This window comes from Vipera ursinii (genome assembly GCF_947247035.1).
Source record: "Vipera ursinii genome assembly, chromosome: 1".
Classification (NCBI taxonomy): domain Eukaryota; kingdom Metazoa; phylum Chordata; class Lepidosauria; order Squamata; family Viperidae; genus Vipera; species Vipera ursinii.
Genome location: NC_139512.1, coordinates 4,726,446 through 4,750,307, shown reverse-complemented (window position 1 = coordinate 4,750,307; position 23,862 = coordinate 4,726,446). Strand labels below are relative to the sequence as shown.

General features: G+C 41.6%; 1 protein-coding gene across 5 annotated transcripts; it reads right to left on the bottom strand.

Annotated features, from left to right (window-relative positions):
* Window positions 1–1,288: 1,288 nt before the first annotated feature.
* MBD3 (methyl-CpG binding domain protein 3) lies at window positions 1,289–23,862 on the bottom strand. 5 transcript variants are annotated; one of them, XM_083350011.1, is made up of 7 exons: window positions 21,654–22,091; window positions 12,616–12,775; window positions 9,302–9,439; window positions 6,233–6,323; window positions 4,684–4,861; window positions 3,009–3,194; window positions 1,289–2,110 (listed from the first exon to the last, which is right to left on the bottom strand). In XM_083350011.1, exons 1-6 carry the CDS (start codon window positions 21,761–21,763, stop codon window positions 3,014–3,016), a joined length of 858 nt encoding a protein of 285 aa, XP_083206137.1. In that variant the 5' UTR covers window positions 21,764–22,091; the 3' UTR covers window positions 1,289–2,110; window positions 3,009–3,013. The 5 variants fall into 5 exon arrangements, with proteins under 5 accessions (XP_083206137.1, XP_083206138.1, XP_083206139.1 ...); XM_083350012.1 differs by having other exon boundaries at window positions 1,289–1,570; XM_083350013.1 differs by lacking the exon at window positions 21,654–22,091 and adding an exon at window positions 23,744–23,862 and having other exon boundaries at window positions 1,289–3,194.

The following is a 23,862-nucleotide window of genomic DNA, read 5'->3' as shown; positions in this document are numbered from 1 at the left end:
TTCATTTCATTTCTCATGAACACACAAATACTAGATCTCAACCCGTCACCTGATCTAATGACTGTCATTACTCAATCCAGGAATTCTTAAACGGCCTATAGCATTCCTCTGCCTGCTTTGAATCTCTTTCATTATGTGACTGCTATGTACATTTTTTTTAACCTTACCTCTTTTCCAGGTCTATGATTACTATGGGAGTAACATTATTTGAAGAGTTATGCTATCCATACCTCACTATATTCCCTCAACAAACAGTAATACATGAAAAATTAAATGTATGAAAAACATTTTATTACAAAACTATTATTCCCCAACAAGACTGTACATTAAGATACTGTTACAATTAAGGTACATATTAGTGGTAAGGTGGCGATAGTGGTGATGAGTGTGTATTTGAAAGACAAAGGATCGAAGAATTTTTCAAAATTCTTGTTAATGAACGCTACACTATCAAATCATTTGTTAAAAAGGAAAGAAATGCATCACTCTGGCTTGAAGACAACCAGACTGTATTTCCTTATCAACAGGGCTTTACACATTTGCGCGCTAGTTGCAGCTTCATCCTAGCACAACTGAAGCACGCAGCATGATTTTGCAGCATAAAAAGCTTAAAGCAATAATTTATGATATTTCCTAGGAATTATATGCTGAGAGGTTGCTCCAAATAAACAAAGAAAAGAAACCAATCAGGGACTAACTCTTATGTGCATGCAAGAGCAGAAGAGAAATATACATGATGGATTTCAACCAAATACTCAAAAATCTGAAAACAATTAAAGAGAGACTTCTGGACCAAAATCCTGAATATCTTTTATAAGTCCAAAATGAAAAGAGCTATATTAGGCCCAAGATCACATTTCTAATTTGGGAAATTAAGAAGGAAGATACATCCCACATTTCCAAAATATGTAAAATCTAGCCAGGATTCATGAACAAGGTTTCCATCAAGCCCTGGCTTTTTTTTTTAAAGAGATGTAGTATACTGTCATCTAATCCTGAAATTTAAAATCCAGCACTGAAAGTATCATGTCGATGACAATTTATTTAGAGACAGTAGGCATTAGGAAGCAAGCAAGAGCAAAGATGGTATTATTTGTGTTTCTAGTAATCTAATCCCAGCTGAGGTGGAACTCATTAAGGCAAATTCTGTGTCGTTTACAACTGGCCTGGTTTGTTTGCTTCTCCTCAATTATGTTAGCAATCTAATATTACTATTTGAAAAGCATTTAATTGAATGAGACAAAGGCAGCCCGCATCCCCCCGCAACCCCCCGCCCCGCAGCGATTAATTCAATTATAGAACAAGAGGAGATCAATAGCACTAAGTAATCCTTTCTTTCAAATAGTTGCTAAAAACTCACACATCACCTTTTGGTTACATTTTCTCTGATTGGGCGATTATTGTCATCTTTTCATATTCTTTCCACAATGGTTTGTGCTCATAAAGTCCTACATGAATTAGAGTTCTATGCCATTTTATATTCATGCAGAAAAAGCGGACTTTGATCGAAACGTGGATCTGTATAGCTTTGGGGGCTCAAATTTCCCAGTCCACATGAAAGGCACGTTCTCTGTTGATGGGAGTTTTTTTAAAAAAAAGCAAATAATATGAACCCAAATTAAATAATCAGGTAAGAAAACAAAGACCCCACAGCAAGATTTTACAAGTGGAATAGCTTACCTATACCACCAAAAATATTTTGTTACATGTAATTTCAAAATATGTAGAGAAAACTTTTTTTTTTTTTTAAAAAAATTTCTTCACGGCATCTCTGGGTTAAGCCAATTCGTTTAGGGCATGTGCAGACACTATTAGAAAGAGATTTGGAAAACCTGTTTCAATTATTAGTCTGGAAATTATGTTCCTATAACTTTTTTGATTCCTCTATTGCCCTGTGATACTTTTAAGAGAAAAATGAGGGGGCATAGGAAAGAAAAAACTGAGCTTAGCAAGTCGTTCTTCAAACTGCTCAGTCTGACTGGTCCCTTCAGCTTCTTGTGAACTGAAGCCAAACACGTTCACACACGCAGATACAGTTAGTGCACGGCATTCTGAAGATGCACTTGCCTCCATGTGGACCAAGTGCAGGCTAGTTCTGGAGAAAAACACCCTGAAGGAAAAGAGATACTTCATCAGCTACAAAGCATGGGAGATATGGCTCCAAAAGGTACCCTGGGATGGGCTGGGATGGCATGGGAGAGAGAATAATAAGATTCCTAGCTTGGGCAGGGGCTGGACTAGATGTCCTTCAAGGCCCCTTCCAACCCTATGATTCTATGATAATCATGGTGAAGAAGACCTCTCTACATCATGCCACGTTAGCATGTAGCAAGATCAAAACCACTGCCTGTGACTATGAATGGGTGGGTTTCCAAATAATCTCTATGTTCAAGAAATTGCTAAGCACACTGAGTTGTGCTTTAGATTGTAAGCCGCCCTGAGTCTTTGGAGAAGGGCGGGATATGAATGGGATTAATAAAGAAAAATGTTTTCCATGTGTACTTGCTATTCAACATTCAGGAGAGGTCAAGACTGTAGCCTCTCCAATTCAAAAAAATAGGCCAAGCCAACTTGATTTCAGGATCAAGAACATGCCAAGAATACGTCTATGGAGATTCTCAAGTTTTCCAAGTCATGGTTGCCCCAAAGGAGTTTTTCCCAAGAGGCAACTGGACTTTCTTTCCAAGAAAGTCTAGTTTTGCCTCTTGAAAAAGCACCTTTGGGACGTACAAAGAATACCATCTAATCCACCACTTCTTTGGGACATACCAAGAATACCATCTAATCTCCACTAAAAGTCCCTTCTAGTTAAAATGGAAAAGGAAGAAATGATTGGAAAAGTTATTTTCTTAAAATCTTGAAAAATGCTATCCTTCATTGCAAATATCGAGCTTGATGATAAAGAAATATCAGAGCTTCTTCAAGCTTCTTGATGTTGGGAAAACATCAAAACGGCACTGCAAACCTATGCGTGACGGGGAAAAGGTATTAATGTGGAACTGAGCTACCTGGACTATACATTCTCCATCTCCTGGCCACGATCATCATCTTCCTCCTCCTCTTCCTCTTCCTCGTTACCCTTTACTGCCGGTGTCTCACCATCCCTTGCTATCTCTTCCACGTGAGCAAGCATGTCAGCCATCAAGGCTTCCTCTAGCCTCTTCCTCACTTGCTGAACCAGCTCTTCTTGCTTCCTGGAGAGGAAAAAAAAATACTTAAATAAATCCCCCCAGCGCACGTTGTCTCTATTCCTTTGTTGCATGCAGCAGATATAAGTGGAGGAATCCTGCTATCAGGGAAGAGGTAAATTATCAGAGAGTAACAGGATCACTTTTATATCCCACGTTTCATTCAGTAGTTCAAGGTTGAATATGCAGTCATTCCTCTTTTAATTTCTCCACCACCATGAGATTGGAATGAGAGAGAACAGGCAAAAAGGCACAAAGTGAGCTTACTGGCTCTGTGCAGGTAATCGTCTAGCTCTGGAGACTTGTGAGATTCATGAAATGGGCAGCTGATCTAAAGAACTAATGTAAGTTGTCAATAGTGCAGACTTCTCCCCTGTGATGTGGGTTCTCTTTTGTATAAGGATGATACCCAGGGGTTGTGTTTGGGGATTCTCTTCCCCACCAGTTAAATCTCAGATCTGACAATCTGTTTCCTATTCGACGTGGGGACGAAATCAGCTATTATGTATGTATTCTTGAGAACAACAATATAGGCTACAGTGGAACAGCAACAAGCATACCGTGGCTACAAGCAGTTTCTGGTTCCTGGCTGCCATAGCACTTTACCAGATTTCTTTGGCAGTCATGCAGTGTGTTGTCAGAGCATACTGTTGCACTGCTAGATGCTGGCATGCCGACTTGCCCTTGACACTTAAGAGAGTTCCTTCGCTGTGCCCCAAATGCTGTTGGTGAGCTTGCTGGTCATGAATCCCTTACCAAAATTATGAACACGCCCCCCCCCGCCACCCCAAAAAAGAAGCTTGGTATTTGATAGCTTCAAAAACTAGTCAAATTTACTATTCAACACATTTTGACATGAAAATGTCGTCCTGGTACTCGTTTGTTTGGTACTCGATGTGCTACAATAGGAAAAGGGGGACAGCTGCGGAGAACGGATAGGAAGTTAGCCTTGCTGGGAAGGTTGCTGCAAAAAGAGGAGGGGGATGGCCACAAAGGGCAGATAGGAAGTTGGCCACGCTGGGAAGGTCACTGACGTAGGAAAAGGGACAGACAGAAGTCCTTCCCGGCTGAAAACAAAGGATCGTGTGGTAAATGCTTTGTTTGGCATTTCCAATACTTGTCACGCCTCCTGGAACCAATTAATGAGAAGTACTGAGGTACCATTGTAGAAAAAAAAAGATCTCAATTGACCAAACTGTGGTCAGGCTGCAGTTGTGGTAGTCTTGTGTGCTTTCAAGAACAAGGGAGGACAGGAACTTGGCACAGAATCTATCTGCTCTTGCTGGAAACAACATTAAATGTTTGTAGCCTTGCCTGTGAACTAGGACTGTGAGAGTGAATGCCCGGGCCAAATGTAAGCAGTTAATTGGATTTCACAACATTTTTTTTGGAGGACAGAAGCATAGATCTTTTTAAGCATCTAACAAATTCTGGCACTACATAAAATACCAGGGGGAGAAATTCACCTCCTGCCCTGGGAGTCAAGCTTTACTACCTGATGTCTTCATCAGTCACCATGAAGGCTTTGCAGAGAGGTTGAGAAGTATTCAGCCAGACTCCGGGGTTTTTCTCAACAGCAGCTGAGAGCTGCCCAGTGATGGGCATTGTGCTGGTATGCAAGGCACTGGCAATGGCTGAAAGGAGAGTCTCATCAGTACATCCAGGTCCCACACCTAAAGAGGTACAGCACGATAATAGTTAATAAATGATTATGTCTTTTTTTGCTGATGCTATTACAAAATTCCTACGGATCAGGACCGTCAGGTTTAAGCACAAATATACTCCGTGATAGGCTGACAGCAGTGTCGGGCACCAGCTAGAGTGGAGAGCTGAGATTCAGATTTAAATCCCTATTCCTAAAGCTAGAGCTTCTTCAAGACTTTATTTTTTTAAAAAAAAACTTCCTTCCTTTACTGCTTTTTAACCTCTTGGCCTAGAAACACAACTAAGGAGATAGAAATAAGCTCTTTCCTCCCTTTTCAGCAGACTGAAACTCAGCAAGCTTCTCTTCCTTTGCTCTGTTTTGATTTCCTGAGGATAAGGGGCAGAAAATGAGTGTGTATCTCATTTTATGCACATGTCAGCAAACAGTGAGATTTTTAAAAAGGTACTTTGTCTTTTAAACTAATAGTTCAAGCAGCTGGTTACGATGAGACACCTAAGCGCAGAAAGAAAGGAAACTGGAATCTGAAATGACTGCATCGCTTCTGAAATGGAGCTTAGGAAAAAGCAATTTATACAAAAGGTGGGGCAAAAGAGGAGATTCTAGCCCAGGGGTAGGCAACCTTGGCTCTTTTGTGACTCGTGGACTTCAACTCCCAGAATTCCTGAGCCAGCATGGCTCAGCTTGGAAACCTCTCCCTTTCCCCTCAGCATGGCTGGCTCAGGAATTCTGGGAGTTGAAGTCCACGAGTCATAAAAGAGCCAAGGTTGACTACCCCTGTTCTAGCCAGAAACTTCACGAGGCGTCCCTGGTGGTCTGTGAGCTTGGCTGTTTTGCTTCCAGACATTTGGGGGATGAAACGTCTTCAAGAAAACAACCAAGCTCAGAAAGCACCAAGGACCCCTCATTTCAATCCTGAGCTACAAATATTCTCCTTTATTAGAAACTCTTGAAAACAATTCAAGGATTGTGAACGAGGGAGATTTAAAGCTTTCATTACTGAACTGAATATATGGATAGACATAAAATATTTACCTTCTATGTGATGGAACAATAGCTTAGGAAATTTTTTTGACTTGCATCTAGCATATATAGATATATTTATGGCATTGTGCTAAGAATGCTCTTATTCATTCAACCTATCTGGACGTTTGTTTTTATGACTCAATTATTTATTTGTTTGATAGCAACATTCTTACAAATTCATGCTTACTATAAAAATCATTATTTTCATCATAACGGTCAAATGGTCTGAAGAATTTTTGATAGTGGAGAAGTGGAATGTAAAATATTTCCAATTAAATAATCAGCTTCATGATCTGAGGAACTTGGTCACTGCCATCAGCAGTTCAGTTCTCTTGTCAACAGTTGTTGAAAGTACCTTGCAAACCCTTTGGAAGGTCCATTGTTTTCACCAACTCCTCTGCAATGTCAAAGGCATTTAAGCCACTTAGTTTCTTTTCCCAGAAGAGCTAAAAAGAGAAAAATAATTAATTTTTGTAAAAAAAAAAAGGGGGGTCCAGTGGGGAGAAAGGGGAAAGAAAAGTTATGAGTCTCTTACACGTCTTTAAAAACCCTGCAGTATGTCATTTTTCCATCTAATTCTAGTGTTTCCCAGTATAATAATAATAATAATAATAATAATAATAATAATAATAATAATAATAATAATAAAGGTAAAGGTTCCCCCGCACATGTGTGCTAGTCGTTTCCGACTCTAGGGGCCGGTGCTCATCTCCGTTTCAAAGCCGAAGAGCCAGCGCTTGTCCGAGGATGTCTCCGTGGTCATGTGGCCGGCATGACTAGACGCCAAAGGCGCACGGAACGCTGTTACCTTCCCACCGTAGTGGTCCCTATTTTTCTACTTGCATTTTTTACGTGCTTTCGAACTGCTAGGTTGGCAGAAGCTGGGACGAGTAACAGGCGCTCACTCTGTTACGCGGCACTCGGGATTTGACCCGCCAAACTGCCGACCTTCTGATCGACAAGCTCAGCGTCCTAACCCACTGAGCCACCGCGTCCCTATATAATAATAATAATAATAATAATAATAATAATAATAATAATAATAATAATAATAATAATAATAATAATAATAATAATAATTTTATTTGTATACCGCCCTTCTCCTGAATGACTCAGGGCGGTGAACAGGGCAAACATATAAAAATACAAGGATACAAATATTAAAAAAGATTAAACAAGGTGCCCAGAACTAACAACAATAAGTTAAAATGCACTAAAACAATATTAAAATCCAAACCCATCACCCATCAGGCCAGGCCGGCTTGTTCGAACAAGTAGGTCTTCAGATCGCGTCGGAAGGAGCGAAGGTTGGGCGCCATCCGGAGCTCAACTGGCAAACGGTTCCACAAATCCGGCGCGCCCACAGAGAAGGACCTCCCCCTGCATCCCTCTTAATGTTATTTAGCCTAACAGCATTTTAGCTCACTGTGTCCTTGAAGATTCCTGAATGGTGTATACATAATGCCCCATTCCCAGATTTATCAACTAAAAAGACGTGTTACAAAGGGACGAAGGGAGAAAAGTCTGGGTAGGAAGTTGACTCGGGAACAAGGTCTTACAGTGACTTAACTATAATGCAGGAAATCAAACAATTCAGAGAGGGGAAACAAATAACTTCCAACTTGAGCAAATGTAATGGCCCAGCTTCCATTCTTTACATTTCTGTAACTGAGTAGATCAGCTGCTGGTCAAGAACTGAGGGAGGCAGAGTCTGGAGGATTTTTGCTTTGGATTACAACTCCCATCAGCACAAGCCGGCATGAATAATGATTGAAAATGATGTACTCCAAGTTACTGGGAGGATACCACGTTGTGAAACATTGGATTTTACTCTGATACTGTCTTCCCATGCAAGATGTTTTTAAATCTCTAGAATAGGGGTGTGCAAAAATTGTCAATTTGCGAATTCAACATTCCAGACATTCAGAATGTTGTTTCCCTCCAGACTTTTGGGGTTGGGATGGGAGAGTTCAGTAACTTAGCTTCTGAACTGGAATTGATTTAAGACTTATAGATGAACACCAGACCTATTTTGTCCATGGCATCTTGAATCATTCCCAGTTTGGAGAGAAATGGACTTTTTCTAGAATTTACCAGAATGGCCAATTCCCAGATTGATGAATTTTGCAGCTCTCTATTGGTCAAGATATATCAGGGATTCAACCTTCTAATGCAACATATTTCCCCAAATATTTTTGTTGAATATTTCACTTGAAGATTGGCATTCACACACACACACACACACACACACACACACACACACACACACACACACACAAAAGACAATGACTATACGTAATATACCTTCCTCCTCCTATTTTCCTAACTACAACAACTCAACCAACTAGCTTTCCTGGCTAAGGTGGGTCTTGAACTTGTGGTCTCTTCCTTTCTAGCCTGGTGCCTTAACCACTAGACCAGACATGTCAAACACAAGGCCCGGGGCCCAGATCCAGCCCGCGAAGTGGTTTCATGCGGCCCGCGAAGCCATCCTGGAAACAGTGAGGGAATGGCCCCCACTGCCTTGGCCCTGGCCCAGAGACCCTCCTTCTGCCAGAGACCCTCAGATCTGTCCCACTCCTGCCCAGGCCCCCATAGGCACCCTTGATGCGAACGATGTAGAGCTGGCCACGCCCACCCAGTAGGCCATACGCACTCTAGCCACGCCCACCCAGTAGGCCACGCCCACCCTGGCCATACCCACCCGGCCCCCTGAGGGCAACTGCAATGCTGATGCGGCCCTCAATGAAATTGAGTTTGACACCCCTGCACTAGACCATAGAGGTTATCAAGGATTTCCCCCTTTTAAACTCTACTCAAAATACCAAAATATGTAAAAACGGGCCAACAGTGGCCCCATCCACCTGGGAGAAGGTGCTCTGCATGCTAGCAACCTGCATGCAGCCCCAAAGTCTAGAGTTTCAGATTTTACTTCATATTAATCTGAAAAGGGAGAAAAAACTATTATGAGCAATCTTTTCCTGCCTCAGTTAGGTTTTTTCATGCAACTCATGATCATGGGATATACTTGGAAATAATCAAAAGCTCATAAAAGTGCTGGTAAGGTGGAACTTCTCAGTATTCAGAAATGTTAATTTCCAGTTCAGAGCTAGTCTAAAGCTGCTAGAGATTGGGGGAGTAGGCTGGCAATTTATATTCCTTGCAGACATTCTTGCAACATCTGGCTAACGACTCCTGATTGAAATAAGATGCTGGATTAGGTGGATTTAATAGGAGTCTTTTTACAATATTACAATAACTTAATATGGTATAATGGATAAAGCAGACTGACATCAAAGCAGAGATCAAAGTTCATATTGCTGCTCAGCTTTGATTAAGCTTCGGCTTCTCAGTCTAGCTTTCTATGAGATCATTTGGAAAATATTTCAAATCAAACCTCCCACCTCTCAGTCACACCCCTTACCTGTCGGGGTTGATCAACTGCTTTTTGGGGGTCTGTCTTCACTTTGTTGCTGGGATGATTGGTGATCTTAGTGACTGGTTGTTTAAAAATTGAAGCTGTCTGCCTCACAGGAAGCGTGGTGTTTAAATCAGGTTTACCCTAAAGATTCGAGAGGATAGGAAGTGAGCAATAAAAAAAATCTTCCAAAATTAAGTTCAAGATGATGCAAAAACATTTTGAATCAAATTGTTTCTAATCATGTTTCAAATGCGAGTCAGCTGTGAACAGGCTGAGCATTTTTAGCCAGAAACAGCTATGTTCTAACCACAAAGACTTGATTTTGAATTGGAAGCGTTTCAAAATGGTTCCAACTGAAAATTTTGCAATTGAAGTGGTTTGATTCTAAACATTTTCAAGACTCCTTGAAAACTTAAAAGTCTACTGGAAGTAAAATATGTCTTTATAAATAACAGGTTTTTTTTAAAAGATACACGATAAGAAAAATAATCACATTGTGATTCTGGAGAAATCACTTGATAAAAGAAACCTTTTTTTTTGGCTACAATGAATTCTCTCCATTGGCAGCAAGAGGATTTTCTTGTCAGGAATGACAGAAGGACAGAGTTGCTTTCCCTTCATATCTATCTTGTTCATGAATTATCAGTTTTTCCTCCCAAAACCACACAGCTTTTTAAACAGTATCCAGACTGCTCTTTAGCCCCATCTTAGTTCAAGTGTTAGATCAACAGCTTGTCTTCTTCATGTAAGGCAACTTTAGGAGTCTAAGTATGTATGTACAGTAAGCCATATCAACATTGTGATGTACTTTAGAGTGATAAAAAGCTAAAAATTAGTACAGGTAGTCCTTGACCTAAAACCATTTCTTTAGTGACCATTCAAAGTTACAACAGCACTGAAAAAAGTGACTTACGTTCTTTTTTTCACACTTACGTAAGTTGTGACATCCCCATGGTCACACAATAAAAATTCAGATGCTTGGCAACCAAGATTTCTTTATGACGATTACAGTGACCTGGGGCCGCATGATCACTTTTTGCGACCTTCTGACAAGCAGAGTCAATGGGAAAGCCAGATTCATCGAATAAGCGTGTTACTGTGGTGATTCACCTAACTGCGGCAAGGAAGGTTGTAAAATGGGACAAAACTCACTTAACTGTCTCACTTATCAACAGAAAGTTTGGGCTGAATTGTGGTCGTAAGTCAAGGACTACCTGTATAGGTCTGTGAGCATAAGGCTACTGCGCTAATGGATCCTACACTGAATAGAAGGTTAGAGCAGATGACTTCTAAGATTCAATTCTGATTTTCTAACTGGAGATCCAATCAGTCATACTTTCAACTGTGATCAGAAAGGCCTTAAAATAATTTTATTTCAGCAAGCTTTGAGCTCTAGGGTGATTATAAGCAGTTATCTGTTTTTGTTACTGCCGTTATGATGATGATTTGTGGGGTAGATTTTTAAAATAATTTTAATTGATCAGATATTCCATATCAGTTTGCTTGTATGCATCATACAGAGGTGGGAGGTCTATAGAAGGTGCTAAATGAACATTAAAAAAATAAATAATAGGAGCCTTAATTCATAATATCTGAAGTCAACAAAGTTTACTGCAGTTAATTAAATCTACAACTGCCAGCCATTCATGTCTATGTAAAACAACATAGTGTACACACAATGCAGCTTGACTGATGACTGAGGGCAAAGTCTGCCCCCTTAGACAAGGAGGAAAAGGCCCTTTCTTAGCATTTACTTAGCGTAAAGAGGACTCTAGGTTCAATTCCCAATGTCTACAGCTAATGTCCACTTCTATTCCGGGAATATGTAAGATGGATCCCAGACCCTCATTTTCCCTTCATGCTTTGTCATAAAATAGTAACTTGGTCAGGAATAGTAAACTACAGAAAAGATCGAAAAATGGAGTTCCCCAATCCACCCCTTTTTGTTCATAGCTTGGTATGTTTTTAAGATCATTTAGTTCTCTTGAGGCCTTTGAGCTATGGTGCTGGAGAAGACTCCTGCGAGTCCCTTGGACTGCAAGGCGATCAAACCGGTCAGTCCTAGAGGAGATCAACCCTGACTGCTCTTTAGAAGGCCAGATCCTGAAGTTCAAACTCAAATACTTTGGCCACCTAATGAGAAGGAAGGACTCACTGGAGAAGAGCCTAATGCTGGGAAAGGTTGAGGGCAAGAGAAGAAGGGGACGACAGAGAATGAGGTGGCTGGATGGAGTCACTGAAGCAGTAGGCGTGAGCCTAAATGGACTCCAGAAGAGGGCAGAGGACAGGAAGGCCTGGAGGAACGTTGTCCATGGGGTCGTGATGGGTCGGACACGACTTAGCAAGCAGCCAGACAGTAATTTCAGACCAGTCAAGTCTCTCTGGATAAAGGAGAGATTGTGATATAGCCCATGTGCATTCCGGACAGCCACTCCTCATAACTAATGGCTTGCGAGTTAAACAGTTGAGAATGAAGGGATTCCACCAAGCTCACAGCCACAATGTAGTCTTATGGACACAAAGTTCTACTGAACCTCATTTTCTAATCACGTTTGGTTCTTAGCTGATTTTCAACTATTAAGAACCTTTTGACCAACAAGTTTTATAACATACACCAGATTTTTCCTTTAATTCTTAGCTGTAGAACTTTTTAAAGATGTTTTAAAGGTATAAAAAGCCTTTTAGAATAAATAGCAAAAAGGATAACTAGGAACATTGATTTTAGAAAGTCATAAATGGACTAAGATGGATTTGAAATAAGATTTTAAAATTAATCACAAGAATCCTTCCCATGGGAAAATGCTGCTATGTGGGCTCATGGGTCCTCCATGCAAGGCTACACAGCCAGGTTCTGACCCCTTTGCAGAAGGCCAAAAGATTGGAAGGTTCCCTAAAGCAGGGCAGGGCAGAAAACACCCTCTTCCTTGACCTCACCATTTTTCTCTCTTATGTTTTTTGCAACTTTTTTTCTAGTTTGTATTTTTATCTGTTTAACTGCAATGTTTAATAAAACATACACATATACAAATAAGATCATTTGATTCAACCAGACATTTTGTTTAGAATCAAGAACCTTGGATATGTTTTTGCCTCCCTTTTGCTGAGATGTACTTTAGAATTTTTTTAATGTGAAATCTATTTTAAATGCCATCTGCTTCAAGTACAAGTTATTAAAGAAAGAGCATTAATGACAAAAGTAAATGGAGTTAATAAGGCATATCACTGTGCGCATTTAGAATTCAATTGTAATTCTCTCCCTACAGCCAGTAGGGTATCCAATTTTTTAAAAAAAGAGAGGAAAAGAAGATCAGCCTCACCTTGGTTTGGCTTGAACAGTCATACCGCATCCTTTGCCGGTTTTTGTTCACCTTGCTCATTAGCATCTTCCCCGTTCGGAAGTCAAATGTGCTCAGGTCCATGGAGTTACCCAAGTAACGGGCCAGCTGAGGTTTACTGCGGAATTTCTTCCCACTTGGACTGAGAAATGGACAGAATTTGGAGGGGGAAGGGTGGAAAGAAGAAAGGACAAATTTAGCTTTTGAATTCTGGGCAGCATGTGTTAGAATTATAGCCCAAATACAGCAATTAGTTTTGGGCTGTTTACACTTATCCCTGCAAAACTATAATGGCTTTGTTCTGGCAGTAACAGACATCCCCCCCCCTTCAGTTCAGTAACTACAGATGCAACAAAGCTAGTTACCAGTAAGTCACTTTCATCACTGTTGTGGACACTGTGGACAATACAATGTACATAGGAGATCAATGGTGAAGTTAAGCTTTGTAAAGGGGAGGGGTTAAGAGCTTTAAATTAAAATTAAGAAAATACACGCTTCTCTAGATATATGAGACTTGTGCAACTGCTCAATACAAACAGAAATAATTCCAAAACTACCATTTTAGCAGTATGATACAAACATGCAAAGAAAAGGCTTTAGTCAGTGGGCACGAAGTCCTCCTGATTTAAGGCCTGCAAGTCATTTGTGATGAAAGTGTCCCATGTGGATTATTATGCTTTTTTACTAAAAAAAAAACAAAACAAAAAAAAAAACAACGAATGCAGAAAGCATTTCTGATCCTCTATTGTTCAAAGATAAAAAAAGCAGCTGCAAAGCAATGGAGCCAATTCTCCACGCTTGCCTGTCTTAAAGGTATGCTGGCATTGTAAAGTTTTGCATGGTATCCTTCAGACACTGTTTACAAAAAAAAAGCTGTCTGCTTTTCTTTCACTCCTTTATTTAGCGTTACTTGAAATTCACAGACTTTTGAGAACCTACATGGGCTGCAGGGGGGGAAGAAAAGGGGAGAACTTAAAATGAATACATTGCAGCCTATTCAAACTGGGTTGAACAGCCTCCAGATGTCGACTCTGCACAGAGAACCTGGACTCTTTGTTCTTTTATACTCCGATTTGCAAGGGAAAATGTATCTTTGTCCCAGTTACAAGCAAATTCATTTCCATCACCAATTATTTAGTTTCAGGAACGCACACACAGACATTTCGAGGGGTTTAATTAAAACAAAAGCAAAAGTGTAACATCAAGCAGTAGTTTTTGACCAAGTGGGTAATATACAGCAGTAGTTTTGAACTTTCTCTTTTCAGAGATCACCCTTTCCCACCAAGTCATCTGCTAGGTAAGCAGTGTGAGGTAGAAAATCACTGTAACACTATTATTTTAAGCACAATCAAAATGAAAGCTTCCCTAAACCAATGCAACTTCCTATTCAAAATAGCTTGAATTAAACGTATTTAGGATCTGTTAGGAAGGTAGGATATTTATTCGAATAGGACCTTTACAAAAAGCTTTGTTTTTTTTAATTAATCAGCTGATCCATACAAATGTCTGTAGGGGAAAATACTGTACCCTTAGCTTAGATTTAGAGCTCAAGAGTTTAGTAGCAACACTTCAAATAGGGGCAGGAAGTGAATAGGCTTTAAAATTGGATGAATGCACTCTTATTATTTAGCACCAGCAAGCATACAAGCAGCTGTCCCTATATGCTATCTAAAGCATCCATACTATATGCAAGGACCTATATTTCATTTGGGGAAGTTTTAATGTTGAAAAGCGGGTAAATGTTTTATAAAGAAATAAAGTAACTTGTAAACAAATGTTTCATAAACAAAGAGCTTAGTTATAAATAGCATATCCAAAGGCAATGAAAGACACTTTTAAGGTCTAGTGCCACTTTATGTGCTTCCACACAGATTACAAAATCCAGTCTGTGTGAAAACCACAAACTTTGGACAATTCCACAAGTTTATCTGCCTTGCCCACCAGTATTGTATCCTATCAGTCCCCACTGAAATTCATTTTGTTTATTCTCATATTTTAAAGAAACTGCACCCAGACACCAATGCAAGAACTCTCAGTCTACATGGGATGGTCAGAAATAGGAGGCAGTTGTTTGCCAACTGTATACATCCTCATTATGCTTTAGCCCAGTCTCCAAATTGCTCTTCAGGTTAATTTAAAACAACAACAACAACAAACAACAGAAGAGGAAATGGATCTATCTAATACTGTATAGAAAATATTAAGTGGTAGACAAATCTCTCATCACTATAGAGTGTGGCTTACTTTAAAGGACTGGTGCTACTGCCTATCAGTCTCAATCCTACTAACTAGACAAAAGTACGATGAGCAGCTACAACTGAGAATTAGGGTGAAGATTCGTTCTCCGAGTTTGAGGGATGATTTCTGAACGTTTCGTTACCAGGCTAGGTAACATCTTCAGCGGTGTTGAGTTAAAGCACATTATGAATTTGGTTAATTGTATATTATGCATACTTTTTATTTAGAATATGATTATTATAACTATAATCCTGTATTTAGCTCTGGGAAGTGGGGGGGGGAGTGGGCAGGTTTGGGGTGGGGGGGGGATTTGGGGATATATTGTAAAATCTTGTTTTTGTAAAACTCTTTAATAAAAAAAACCATCTTCAGCGGTGTTTAGGGGATGTCTGTGTCAGTGTTCTTCTTATATACGGGCTTCAGGTGTGGGAATGTCAAGTGAGGGTCTTGTGATGGGCCAGGTATGAGTCATCAGAGATATTCGCCACTATTACAACTGAGAAATTATTGTGGTTGGACATTCCAGATTCACATTATCTATCAGGTTAAGGTTGTTTCTTGCTCATGTCCAAGTCAAAAGTTGGAGAAAGAGCGCAAGTAATAAACTTCATTGAAAACTCAGTCTGAAATGTCGCAATGTTTCCTTCATTAGAAAGCGGAACTTTTGTATGGGGTATACATATTTTATCTTCTTGCTCTTGTTCACATACTTCATGACTATAACATGGTTCACTCAGTGATTCCATGCCACAGCATTTTCCTATTCACTGTTTCCTAACTGTAAGATACAGGCAATCCTTAATCTACGACCACAATTGAATCCAACATTTCTGTTGCTGAGTGAGACAAAGTGAGCTCTGCCCTATTTTACAACCTTTCTTGGCACAATTGTTAAGTGTATCACTGCAGTCGTTAAGTTAGTAACATGATTGTTAACTGAATCTGACTTCCCACTTGACTCTGCCTGTCATAAAGGGTAATCAATCATATGACCCGGGGATCCTGCAACCACCACAAATATGAACCGGTTGCCAAGTGTCTGAATTTTGATCATGTGATCAAGGGGACGCTGCAATGGCCGTAAATGATTAAAAACAGTCGTAAGTCACTTTTTTCTGTGCTGCTGTAACTTTGAACTGCTACTAAATAAATGGCTGCAAGTCGAGGACTAGCTGTACTTTTTAAAAAAACAAATCCTGAACATTTTCTGAAGCATCCCAGATACATTTCTCCAACTTACTACTTATAATTATTGCTTACTCAATCAGGCCAGCTAACTTCACCTTCTAAGTGTAGATAAGGAACAGACAGAAATAATTCTGAATGGTTCTAGCGATGCTAGTGGGGTTTCTCTTATTGTTATCTTAATATTTGTAATTACTGTTTTTAGTCGGGCATATATTTAATCCTTTTTAACTTTTGTATTCTTGTATTTTTTATGCTTGCCCTGTTCACCGCCCTGAGTCCTTCGGGAGAAGGGCGGTATATAAATAAAATTATTATTATTATTATTAAATCCTACTCCTACATAGAAGTGTGCATTTTGGTTTCTATTTCTACATGAAAGTATTATGTGCACTCATGTCTCTATATCACATTTTGTCAGTTATTTTTGGTACTTAACCTGTTGAATTTTATTCCTGAAATTGTAAAATTCTAAAAACTACTGGAGTTTTTCAAATCTTTCATCACATGTATAATAGACAATACTGATTGATTACATAGGCATGGTACTAAAACTTTGTTTTATACATCAATAAAAAATACACACAGCTAATTGTAAATCAAGAATAGACAAATAGCTGTGAGAATCAGAGGTTTAAAAGAGGATTCTAAGGAAAATTTGAAAAAAGTAGTTTCAGAAGCCCTTGAAGATGTTTTGGGGCGTCCAGCAGAAGATATTATGGCGGATATAGATAAAATATTTCGTGTTAATTCATGGATTGCAAGACAAAGGAAATTACCTAGAGATGTGGTGGTTTATTTTACAAAGAGAGCAATTAGAAATGAGGTTATTCAAGCTTTTTATAACAGTAAATTCGCAATTGCAGAGCAAGAAGTTTTAATTTTAAAAGAGATCCCTCCAAGAATTTTAAGAAGGGAGGAGTTTGCTTTTCTGGCAGAAGAATTAAGAAGACGGGATATTCAGTTCAGATGGGAGATTCCAGTGGGTATGGTGGTGATGTATGCAGGCACGAGACATTGTCTTCTTACAATGTTACAGGCACGTGATTTCTATGCTAATATTTTAAAGGCAGTCCCTATACCACTTTTGGAATCTAAAAAGAAGAACAGTGAAGGAGAGCGTCAACCACAAAGTGAGAGCACACAAGGTGCTGAAGGAGTTATGCAGCTGAAAGATGGAGAATTCCAGAAAGTTACAGGAGTGGATCAAATTTCAGTATCATCGGAGGAGGTTAGAGACCAAAGAATGACACGTGCTGCTGCTAGACGAATGAGACAAGAGCAAGAACAGCAGAGAGTTATGACGGCACCTCAAAAACTTACTTACAGTGAAGCAGTGGGAGGAGCGCGACCAAAGAGAGTGCAGGTGATTTTGGATGAGGCGCTCCAAAAGCTTCAGGTCGCAAAAGATGGCGACAAAGCTTCTAATGGTTTAAATTCACCACATAAGAGAAAGAAAGTATTTCAATATCTAAAGCAATTTAAAAATGATGTTATCTGCTTACAGGAAACACATATTAGAGCGACGGATCAAAAGTATTTGGTAAACTTGAGGTTGGGCACACAGTTTATTGCAGGGGTCTTCAAACCTGGCCCTTTCATGACTTGTGGACTTCAACTTCCAAAATTCCTCAGCCAGGCACACTGTCTGAGGAATTCTGGGAGTTGAAGTCCCCAAGTCATAAAAAGGCCAAGTTTGAAGACCCCTGGTTTATTGCTTCTGCGACTGATAAGAAAAATGGAGTGGTTATTTACGTTAAGAATACTTTGACAGCGACTTTAATTGAAACAGATAAACAAGGAAGATATGTTATGATTGAACTATTAATAGAAGGCAAGAAAACGCTTTTGGTTGGACTAGACGCTCCTAATCAACAAGGAGATTTTTACAGTTTATTACACAGCAAGATTATTCAGTGGGATTATAAATCTTGTATTTTTTATGGGAGACTGGAATGGTGTTTTGGATGTACAAATGGACAAGGGAGGTCTTTTTAAAAGCATCCCAACTTATGCTAAATCTTTGAGATGAAGGATGACTTGGAATTGAGAGATGTTTGGAGAGAAAGGAACTTGCAAGAAAAAGACTTTACTTTTTTCTCCGACAGGCATCAATCTTTTTCTAGGATTGATTTTGTATTAATTACTAATGATTTTTTTTCTAGGATTAAGAAGATCAAGATTTGTCCAAGAACTATATCTGATCATAGTCCAGTATGGTTAGAGATAGAAAAAGATAATAGAGATAGACGGTCTTGGCGTTTAAATAAAAATTTGTTTAGATACCAGGAAAATGTGGAACAGTGTAAAAAACAGATGAAGGAATTTTTTAAAATTAATATGCATAAAGGTACTTCTATTGAGATGGTCTGGGATGCAAGTAAAGCTTATATGAGAGGTGTATTAATATATTTGAACAATAAACATAGACGTAAATTGGAATTTAGGAGGAAAGAATTAGAGGATGAAATTAAGGAAAAAGAAAAGGCTTTAATTCTGAATCCATCTGATGGGAAGATCAAAGAGGTAATTACTTTATTAAGGGCTCAGTTTGATAAGTTAATGGCAGATCAAGTGGCAACTAACTTACGGTATGCTAGACATAATACTTTTTGTAATGCTAATAAACCAGGTAGATGGTTAGCTTACTTGTTAAGGAAGAAGCAAAGGGCTTCTAATATAGATAGAATAGAACATAAGGGTAAAGTTGTGTACCAGCAGTCTTATTAAAAAGACTTTTGTTGATTTTTATTCTAAGCTGTATGCTAGAGATAAGATTAGAGATGTAGATATAGATGATTATTTGACAAAAGCTAATATTCCTGTTCTTACGCAAGAAAAGGAAGGGATGAATCCATTGATAACTGATGAAGAATTTTTTTTAGCAATTAAACAATTAAAAGTGGGTAAAGCGCCGGGTACTGACGGTTTGACTGCCATGTATTATAAAAACTTACAGATAGAAATGGTGAAACCTTTAAGGGAATTGTTTAAGACAATTCAAATGGGAGGATGTGCATGCCTAGTCTCGACTAATTCTCAAAGATATCTCCTAACAGAACACAAATTCCAAGACAGTCATTTTACTATCATCCAAAATATGGGTGTTAAACAGGTTTTTTTCCCTCTAAAACTAATGTTAAAAATTTCAGACATCCACTTAATTATACCTAGGATTTGCATGTTCTGCCTTTATTTTCCTCTTTTCAATTCATGTGAATTGGTATTGAAGGATACAATTTATAAGATTATAAACATACAATAACTGTGCTGGGTTCCTCTGTACTGCAGTCCCGAATCCCACCTATACAGCTTCCCGAATGACCAAGCAGAAGATGTCACCTCACATCCTTTTCCATGAGGTTAAAAGACTGAAGACTTTTCATGCATTGGCAGTCTGGCATAATTTGATATGCCGCCAGCAGCACACTGACAATTTTAACAGCCACAATGCAATTTGTTTAGTTCTTGCTCAGTGTGATGTGTAAACCCAGGCTTATTTAACAAATCATCATTAGGAAAATATGTGAACATTGTTACTAGTATCTTTATGCAACAGACTGTATCTCCTCTGCCCCCCCCCAATAATTTAACATGAGCTTATTACTAGAAATACTGTAACTATGCTCAAGAGGTTGGGGGGGGGGGAAGCTGTTTTGTATTAGACAGACTTACAACTTCCACCAACTCATCTTCTGCAATCTTTCTGTTCCCCATACACCCACACACAAGCATTGTGAGAACATCTCACTGTTGTCTACGTAACCAAGCTAAAGGAAACCAAGGTGGCAACAGCAACAGTACTACTCTTGTTATTTTTTTTTGCCTACACACATCCTTAAAAGTGGCTCTTTTTTTACCCTGCTCCCTCCATCTTTTCTTGATTGGCTTTCTACAATGTTTCTAGTTTAGCGGTACAGCAAAGAGAGAGGAGCTATATACCTGTTCTGCAAATTGGGGTGTCCACTCATTTGCAAAGAAACTCAGTTCTCTTGTCTCCTTCCTAAAGACTCTCTCTTGCACTTAGGATAACACTTCTGACAGTTTGGTTATCATCCACTACTGATTCCAATGGAATTTAGACTATACATTTAAATTTATTTAAATCAAATTTAAATTATCAACCTGCCTTAGCCTTGAAAGCTGGCTGGCTGACTTTGGGGTAGTCGCTCTCTCTCAGCCCAACTCACGTCACAAGATTGTTGTGCAGAAAATAAGAAGACAAAGGAGTATTAGGTATGTTCACCGAGTTATTTACAAAAAATTGTGGGGGGGCGAAAAAACTAAAATCAACTCATACATTCTCCACCTGATCTGCTGCCCTCCCATGTGACTCCCACAGCACCTGTTCCTTCTGTATTTTAAAGCCTCACTTTAAAGGTCTCTCTGTGCCACTCTTTCACAAACTCTCAGCAAATCTGAACCATTTAATAAATGTTAGAAAAACTCAAGCAAGATCTTCATCTCCGAAAGCACTTTTCAGCAAGTTATTATTGCATCCATGTTATATTCTGATACACACACATCTTCATTCCATTTTAAAAGGGCCCTTCAGGTAAGTTTTGAACCAAAACATGAAAACTGAAATTAAGAATTTATTTACCACTTGAAATGGCCGGTAGACTCCATGTGGTTAATGTGGGGATGCTGTGGCAGACCAGCTGGCCTGTGCAGACCAGTTTGAGAACCACTGCTCTCTCTATTCAATATAAAAGTCTATATCTCTCCAGAGAACCCCCATCGATGTATCTCAAAATCCAGATGCAAAGTCACTAGAAAGGGGTATATTTTCATAACCCCAAAGGAACAAAAAGCAGACAGCAACTTAGCTCCTCCACCTTGAAATAACAGCGTAAACTTCCACAAAAATATCCTGCAATGGCAACTGGATTGTAATTTCTTAGCATGTAGATCAGGGGTGTCAAACTGCCGGCCTGCGGGCCAGATGCATCGTGATGAAACCGCGCCCACCCCATTGCCGGCAATGGGGAAAAAGCTCCGATACGTCACGCGACGTCGCGAGTTTGACATGTCTGATGCAGATACTAAGAGACTAACCTGCCCACAATTCACTGGGGGAGGATATATAACAAGTGACTGGACTTTTAAGATGTGAAATTGTCATTTGTAGTTTACTCCACTGCTAACCCAGAGAAAGCCATTGGCAACCTTCCTTTCAAGCGATTCTTTAGCTAAATACAGAATAAGGAACATCTGTAGCTTTCAAAAATGCTAAAGATGCCACTCTCGGCTCTGAAATGGACAGCACACATGCAAAGGTTGGAAATAATCATTCATTCCTTTCCCGACATGCGGAAACCAGTTTTCCCCACTCCCCACCGAACTAGACTTTCCACAGTAGCTGCAAACAGGGGACAGGAAAGACCAGCTATATCTCCTCCATGCAGTAAATGCAGATCGAGCAGTCTCCCCTCTTTGTATGCATACATTTAAAATGACAGTCTTACAGCAGCAAGCCTGTAAAGATAGATAGGTGGCGGCGGCCACAGCAGCCCCATCATCCCCTCCGTCTTCCTCCCTTCCCACCCCCACCCCTCCCTTCCCTACCCAAGGCCCCTCCGCCGTGGCACATTCACCTATAATAATAGACATCACTCTTGCCAGCAGAGAGCCCCGATTTCCTGGTCACTTCTTCCCTTTTCCATCCCTGCGGGAGAGCTGAGCACTCCCACCTCTTCCGATCCATTGCTTCCACGATGCCTGGGTCTGGATCTGGTTCGAGCCAGCCTCCTCCTTCTCCTCTGGCTCCTGCCTGCCTGCTTGCTCCAAGGTCCCTCCCAGCCAGGACTGCGGTGGTTTGCTTGCTGCTACTTGCTGACTAGCTTCTGTTGCAGCTGGTGGCGACTGCAACCTCCACTCTGGCTTCCAGGGCCAAGCTCTTCCAAAGTGCCTCCCTCGGCTGGGACTGGAACGTTCACAGTGGCTGTTCCTTTCAGTAGCTGTCAATCGCACCTCCCACCCCTCACTTCTCCTGCTGGATGGGGGCGCTGTTCCTTTTACCCAACCGCTGAGCTTTTTTGCTTGCATCATCAAGCTCTTCTCAGGAGCTCCCTTCCCTCCCGCTGCTGTCTCTCTCATTCATTCCTTTTGCCTCTTCCCTTACCACACACGTGCGCCTCCCCTCCGCGGCTGTTCCATTCACTCATGTTCCTCCCGCCGTATGAAGGAATGAGGTAGTGAGCGCAGGCAGCCGTTGGTGAAAAGCCAAAAGAAAAAAAAGAAGTCCACTTCCCATCCCGCCAAATTAAAGAAAAGGCGCCCAAATGGTATCCCTCCGCTTTGGCAAGAATATAGTCCCCCTCAAGATATATATATATATTTAACCACATACATGTGAACGGGCGTAATAAGCACACCTACTCCGAAAAGCACCGACAGGACTATGGGGTGTGTGGTTCTACGTTCAGTCTCTCCCATTGAACCCCGCAGCCAGACAGCTGCGTACGTGTGAACGCTGCCTCGCATGCTCAACCCAGGCCACTTCCCCAAACATCACCCTTTCTCTAGGTTCCTATGAAATCTTCTCCTGGACCCCCGACTTTCGGCAGATCCCAGCTCTGCGATCACCTCCCCAGAATTGTGGGCTCTGCAAACCGCCTTGAGTTCATGCCCGAAAAGGCGGGATCCAAACCGAATACGGATCCACATTCACACGAGTTCCATGTGCCCGGCTTTTGCACCGTCCGCCACACATCCAGGCTCTTGGCGGGAAGCTCTTCGCCCACCCCATCTGCCAATGGCCCCCCGTTGCTCCCCACAGGGGTTTCACCGCCTGCCCTGCACCCCGCTTGCACAGGCCCCACGGGTCTCCCCGCCGCTTCTCCCCATTTTCTCGCTCCCCCTCCTCTCACACACGTGTCTTCAGCGCCTCCGCCCCCCCCCCAGCGCCTCTCACAGGCTGCCTCGCCCGCCCGCCCGCTCGCTCGTTCGTAATTATCGACGGGCACTTAATGGCATCTAATGCAGCGTTTTCCAACCTTAGGAACTTGAAGATGCGTGGACTTCAACTCCCAGAATTCCCCAGCCAGCATAGCTGGCTGGGGAATTCTGGGAGTTGAAGTCCACGCATCTTCAAGTTCCTAAGGTTGGGAAACGCTGATCTAATGTTCCACCACCCGCGGGGCGGAGAGGGCCGTTCCCCGACAGGGGCTTCCCGCTCGCCCCCCCAGGGACCCCCAGCCCCTCCGCCGCCAGCAAGGCCCTCCTTCCCTCCCTCCCTCCCCGCCGGCGACCCGTCCCCTTCCTCCACCCCACAGCTCAGCCCTCCCCGTTCTTCAAAACTCCCGCCCCGCAGCGCGCGCCTCGTCCACCCGCTTTCTTCGGCAGCCCCACGGGCGGCGCTCCGAGGACCTCCGGGCTGACCCCAGGCCGCCTTCCCGCGCCCGTTCCCCGCGCTTGCCCTCCCTGGGTCGCCCGAGGCTGGCGGAGGGCCCTCTGCGCCCCGCTTCCCCCCCCCGCCAGCCGCCCTCCAAGGACTCGAGCGCGTCCATTTCACGCATAGCCTGGACGCACCAAACCGCCCCCTCCTCAGTCTGCCCGGGGCTCTCCGTGCGCCCAGACTTTCCACGAGCCTGCTGACCGGCTCGGCTCATACCCTGAGCCTTGTTCGTGTTTGCGGCCCCCCGTGGCGGGCACACCCCTTCCCCTCGCTCGCCTTGGCGCTCACCCCAAAGGAAGACAGCGCGGGCTCCCTCTCGGACCCCCGGGTGCCCCCGGCGCCTTGGCCATCTTCCTCTTCCCCGGGCGGTGCAGCGGCCGCCACGTGGTCCCAAAGCCCAGGACCCC

Bases quoted from the DNA above. Each gene is read 5' to 3' on its own strand.
- MBD3 (XM_083350010.1), bottom strand. From the start codon at position 21,763: ATGGATCGGAAGAGGTGGGAGTGCTCAGCTCTCCCGCAGGGATGGAAA. The intron at 9,440-12,615 runs GTGAGGCTGATC...TCGAATCTTTAG, and splicing joins ACTGTTCAAGCCAAACCAAG to GGTAAACCTGATTTAAACAC. The intron at 6,324-9,301 runs GTAAGGGGTGTG...TTCTCTTTTTAG, and splicing joins CAGTTGATCAACCCCGACAG to CTCTTCTGGGAAAAGAAACT.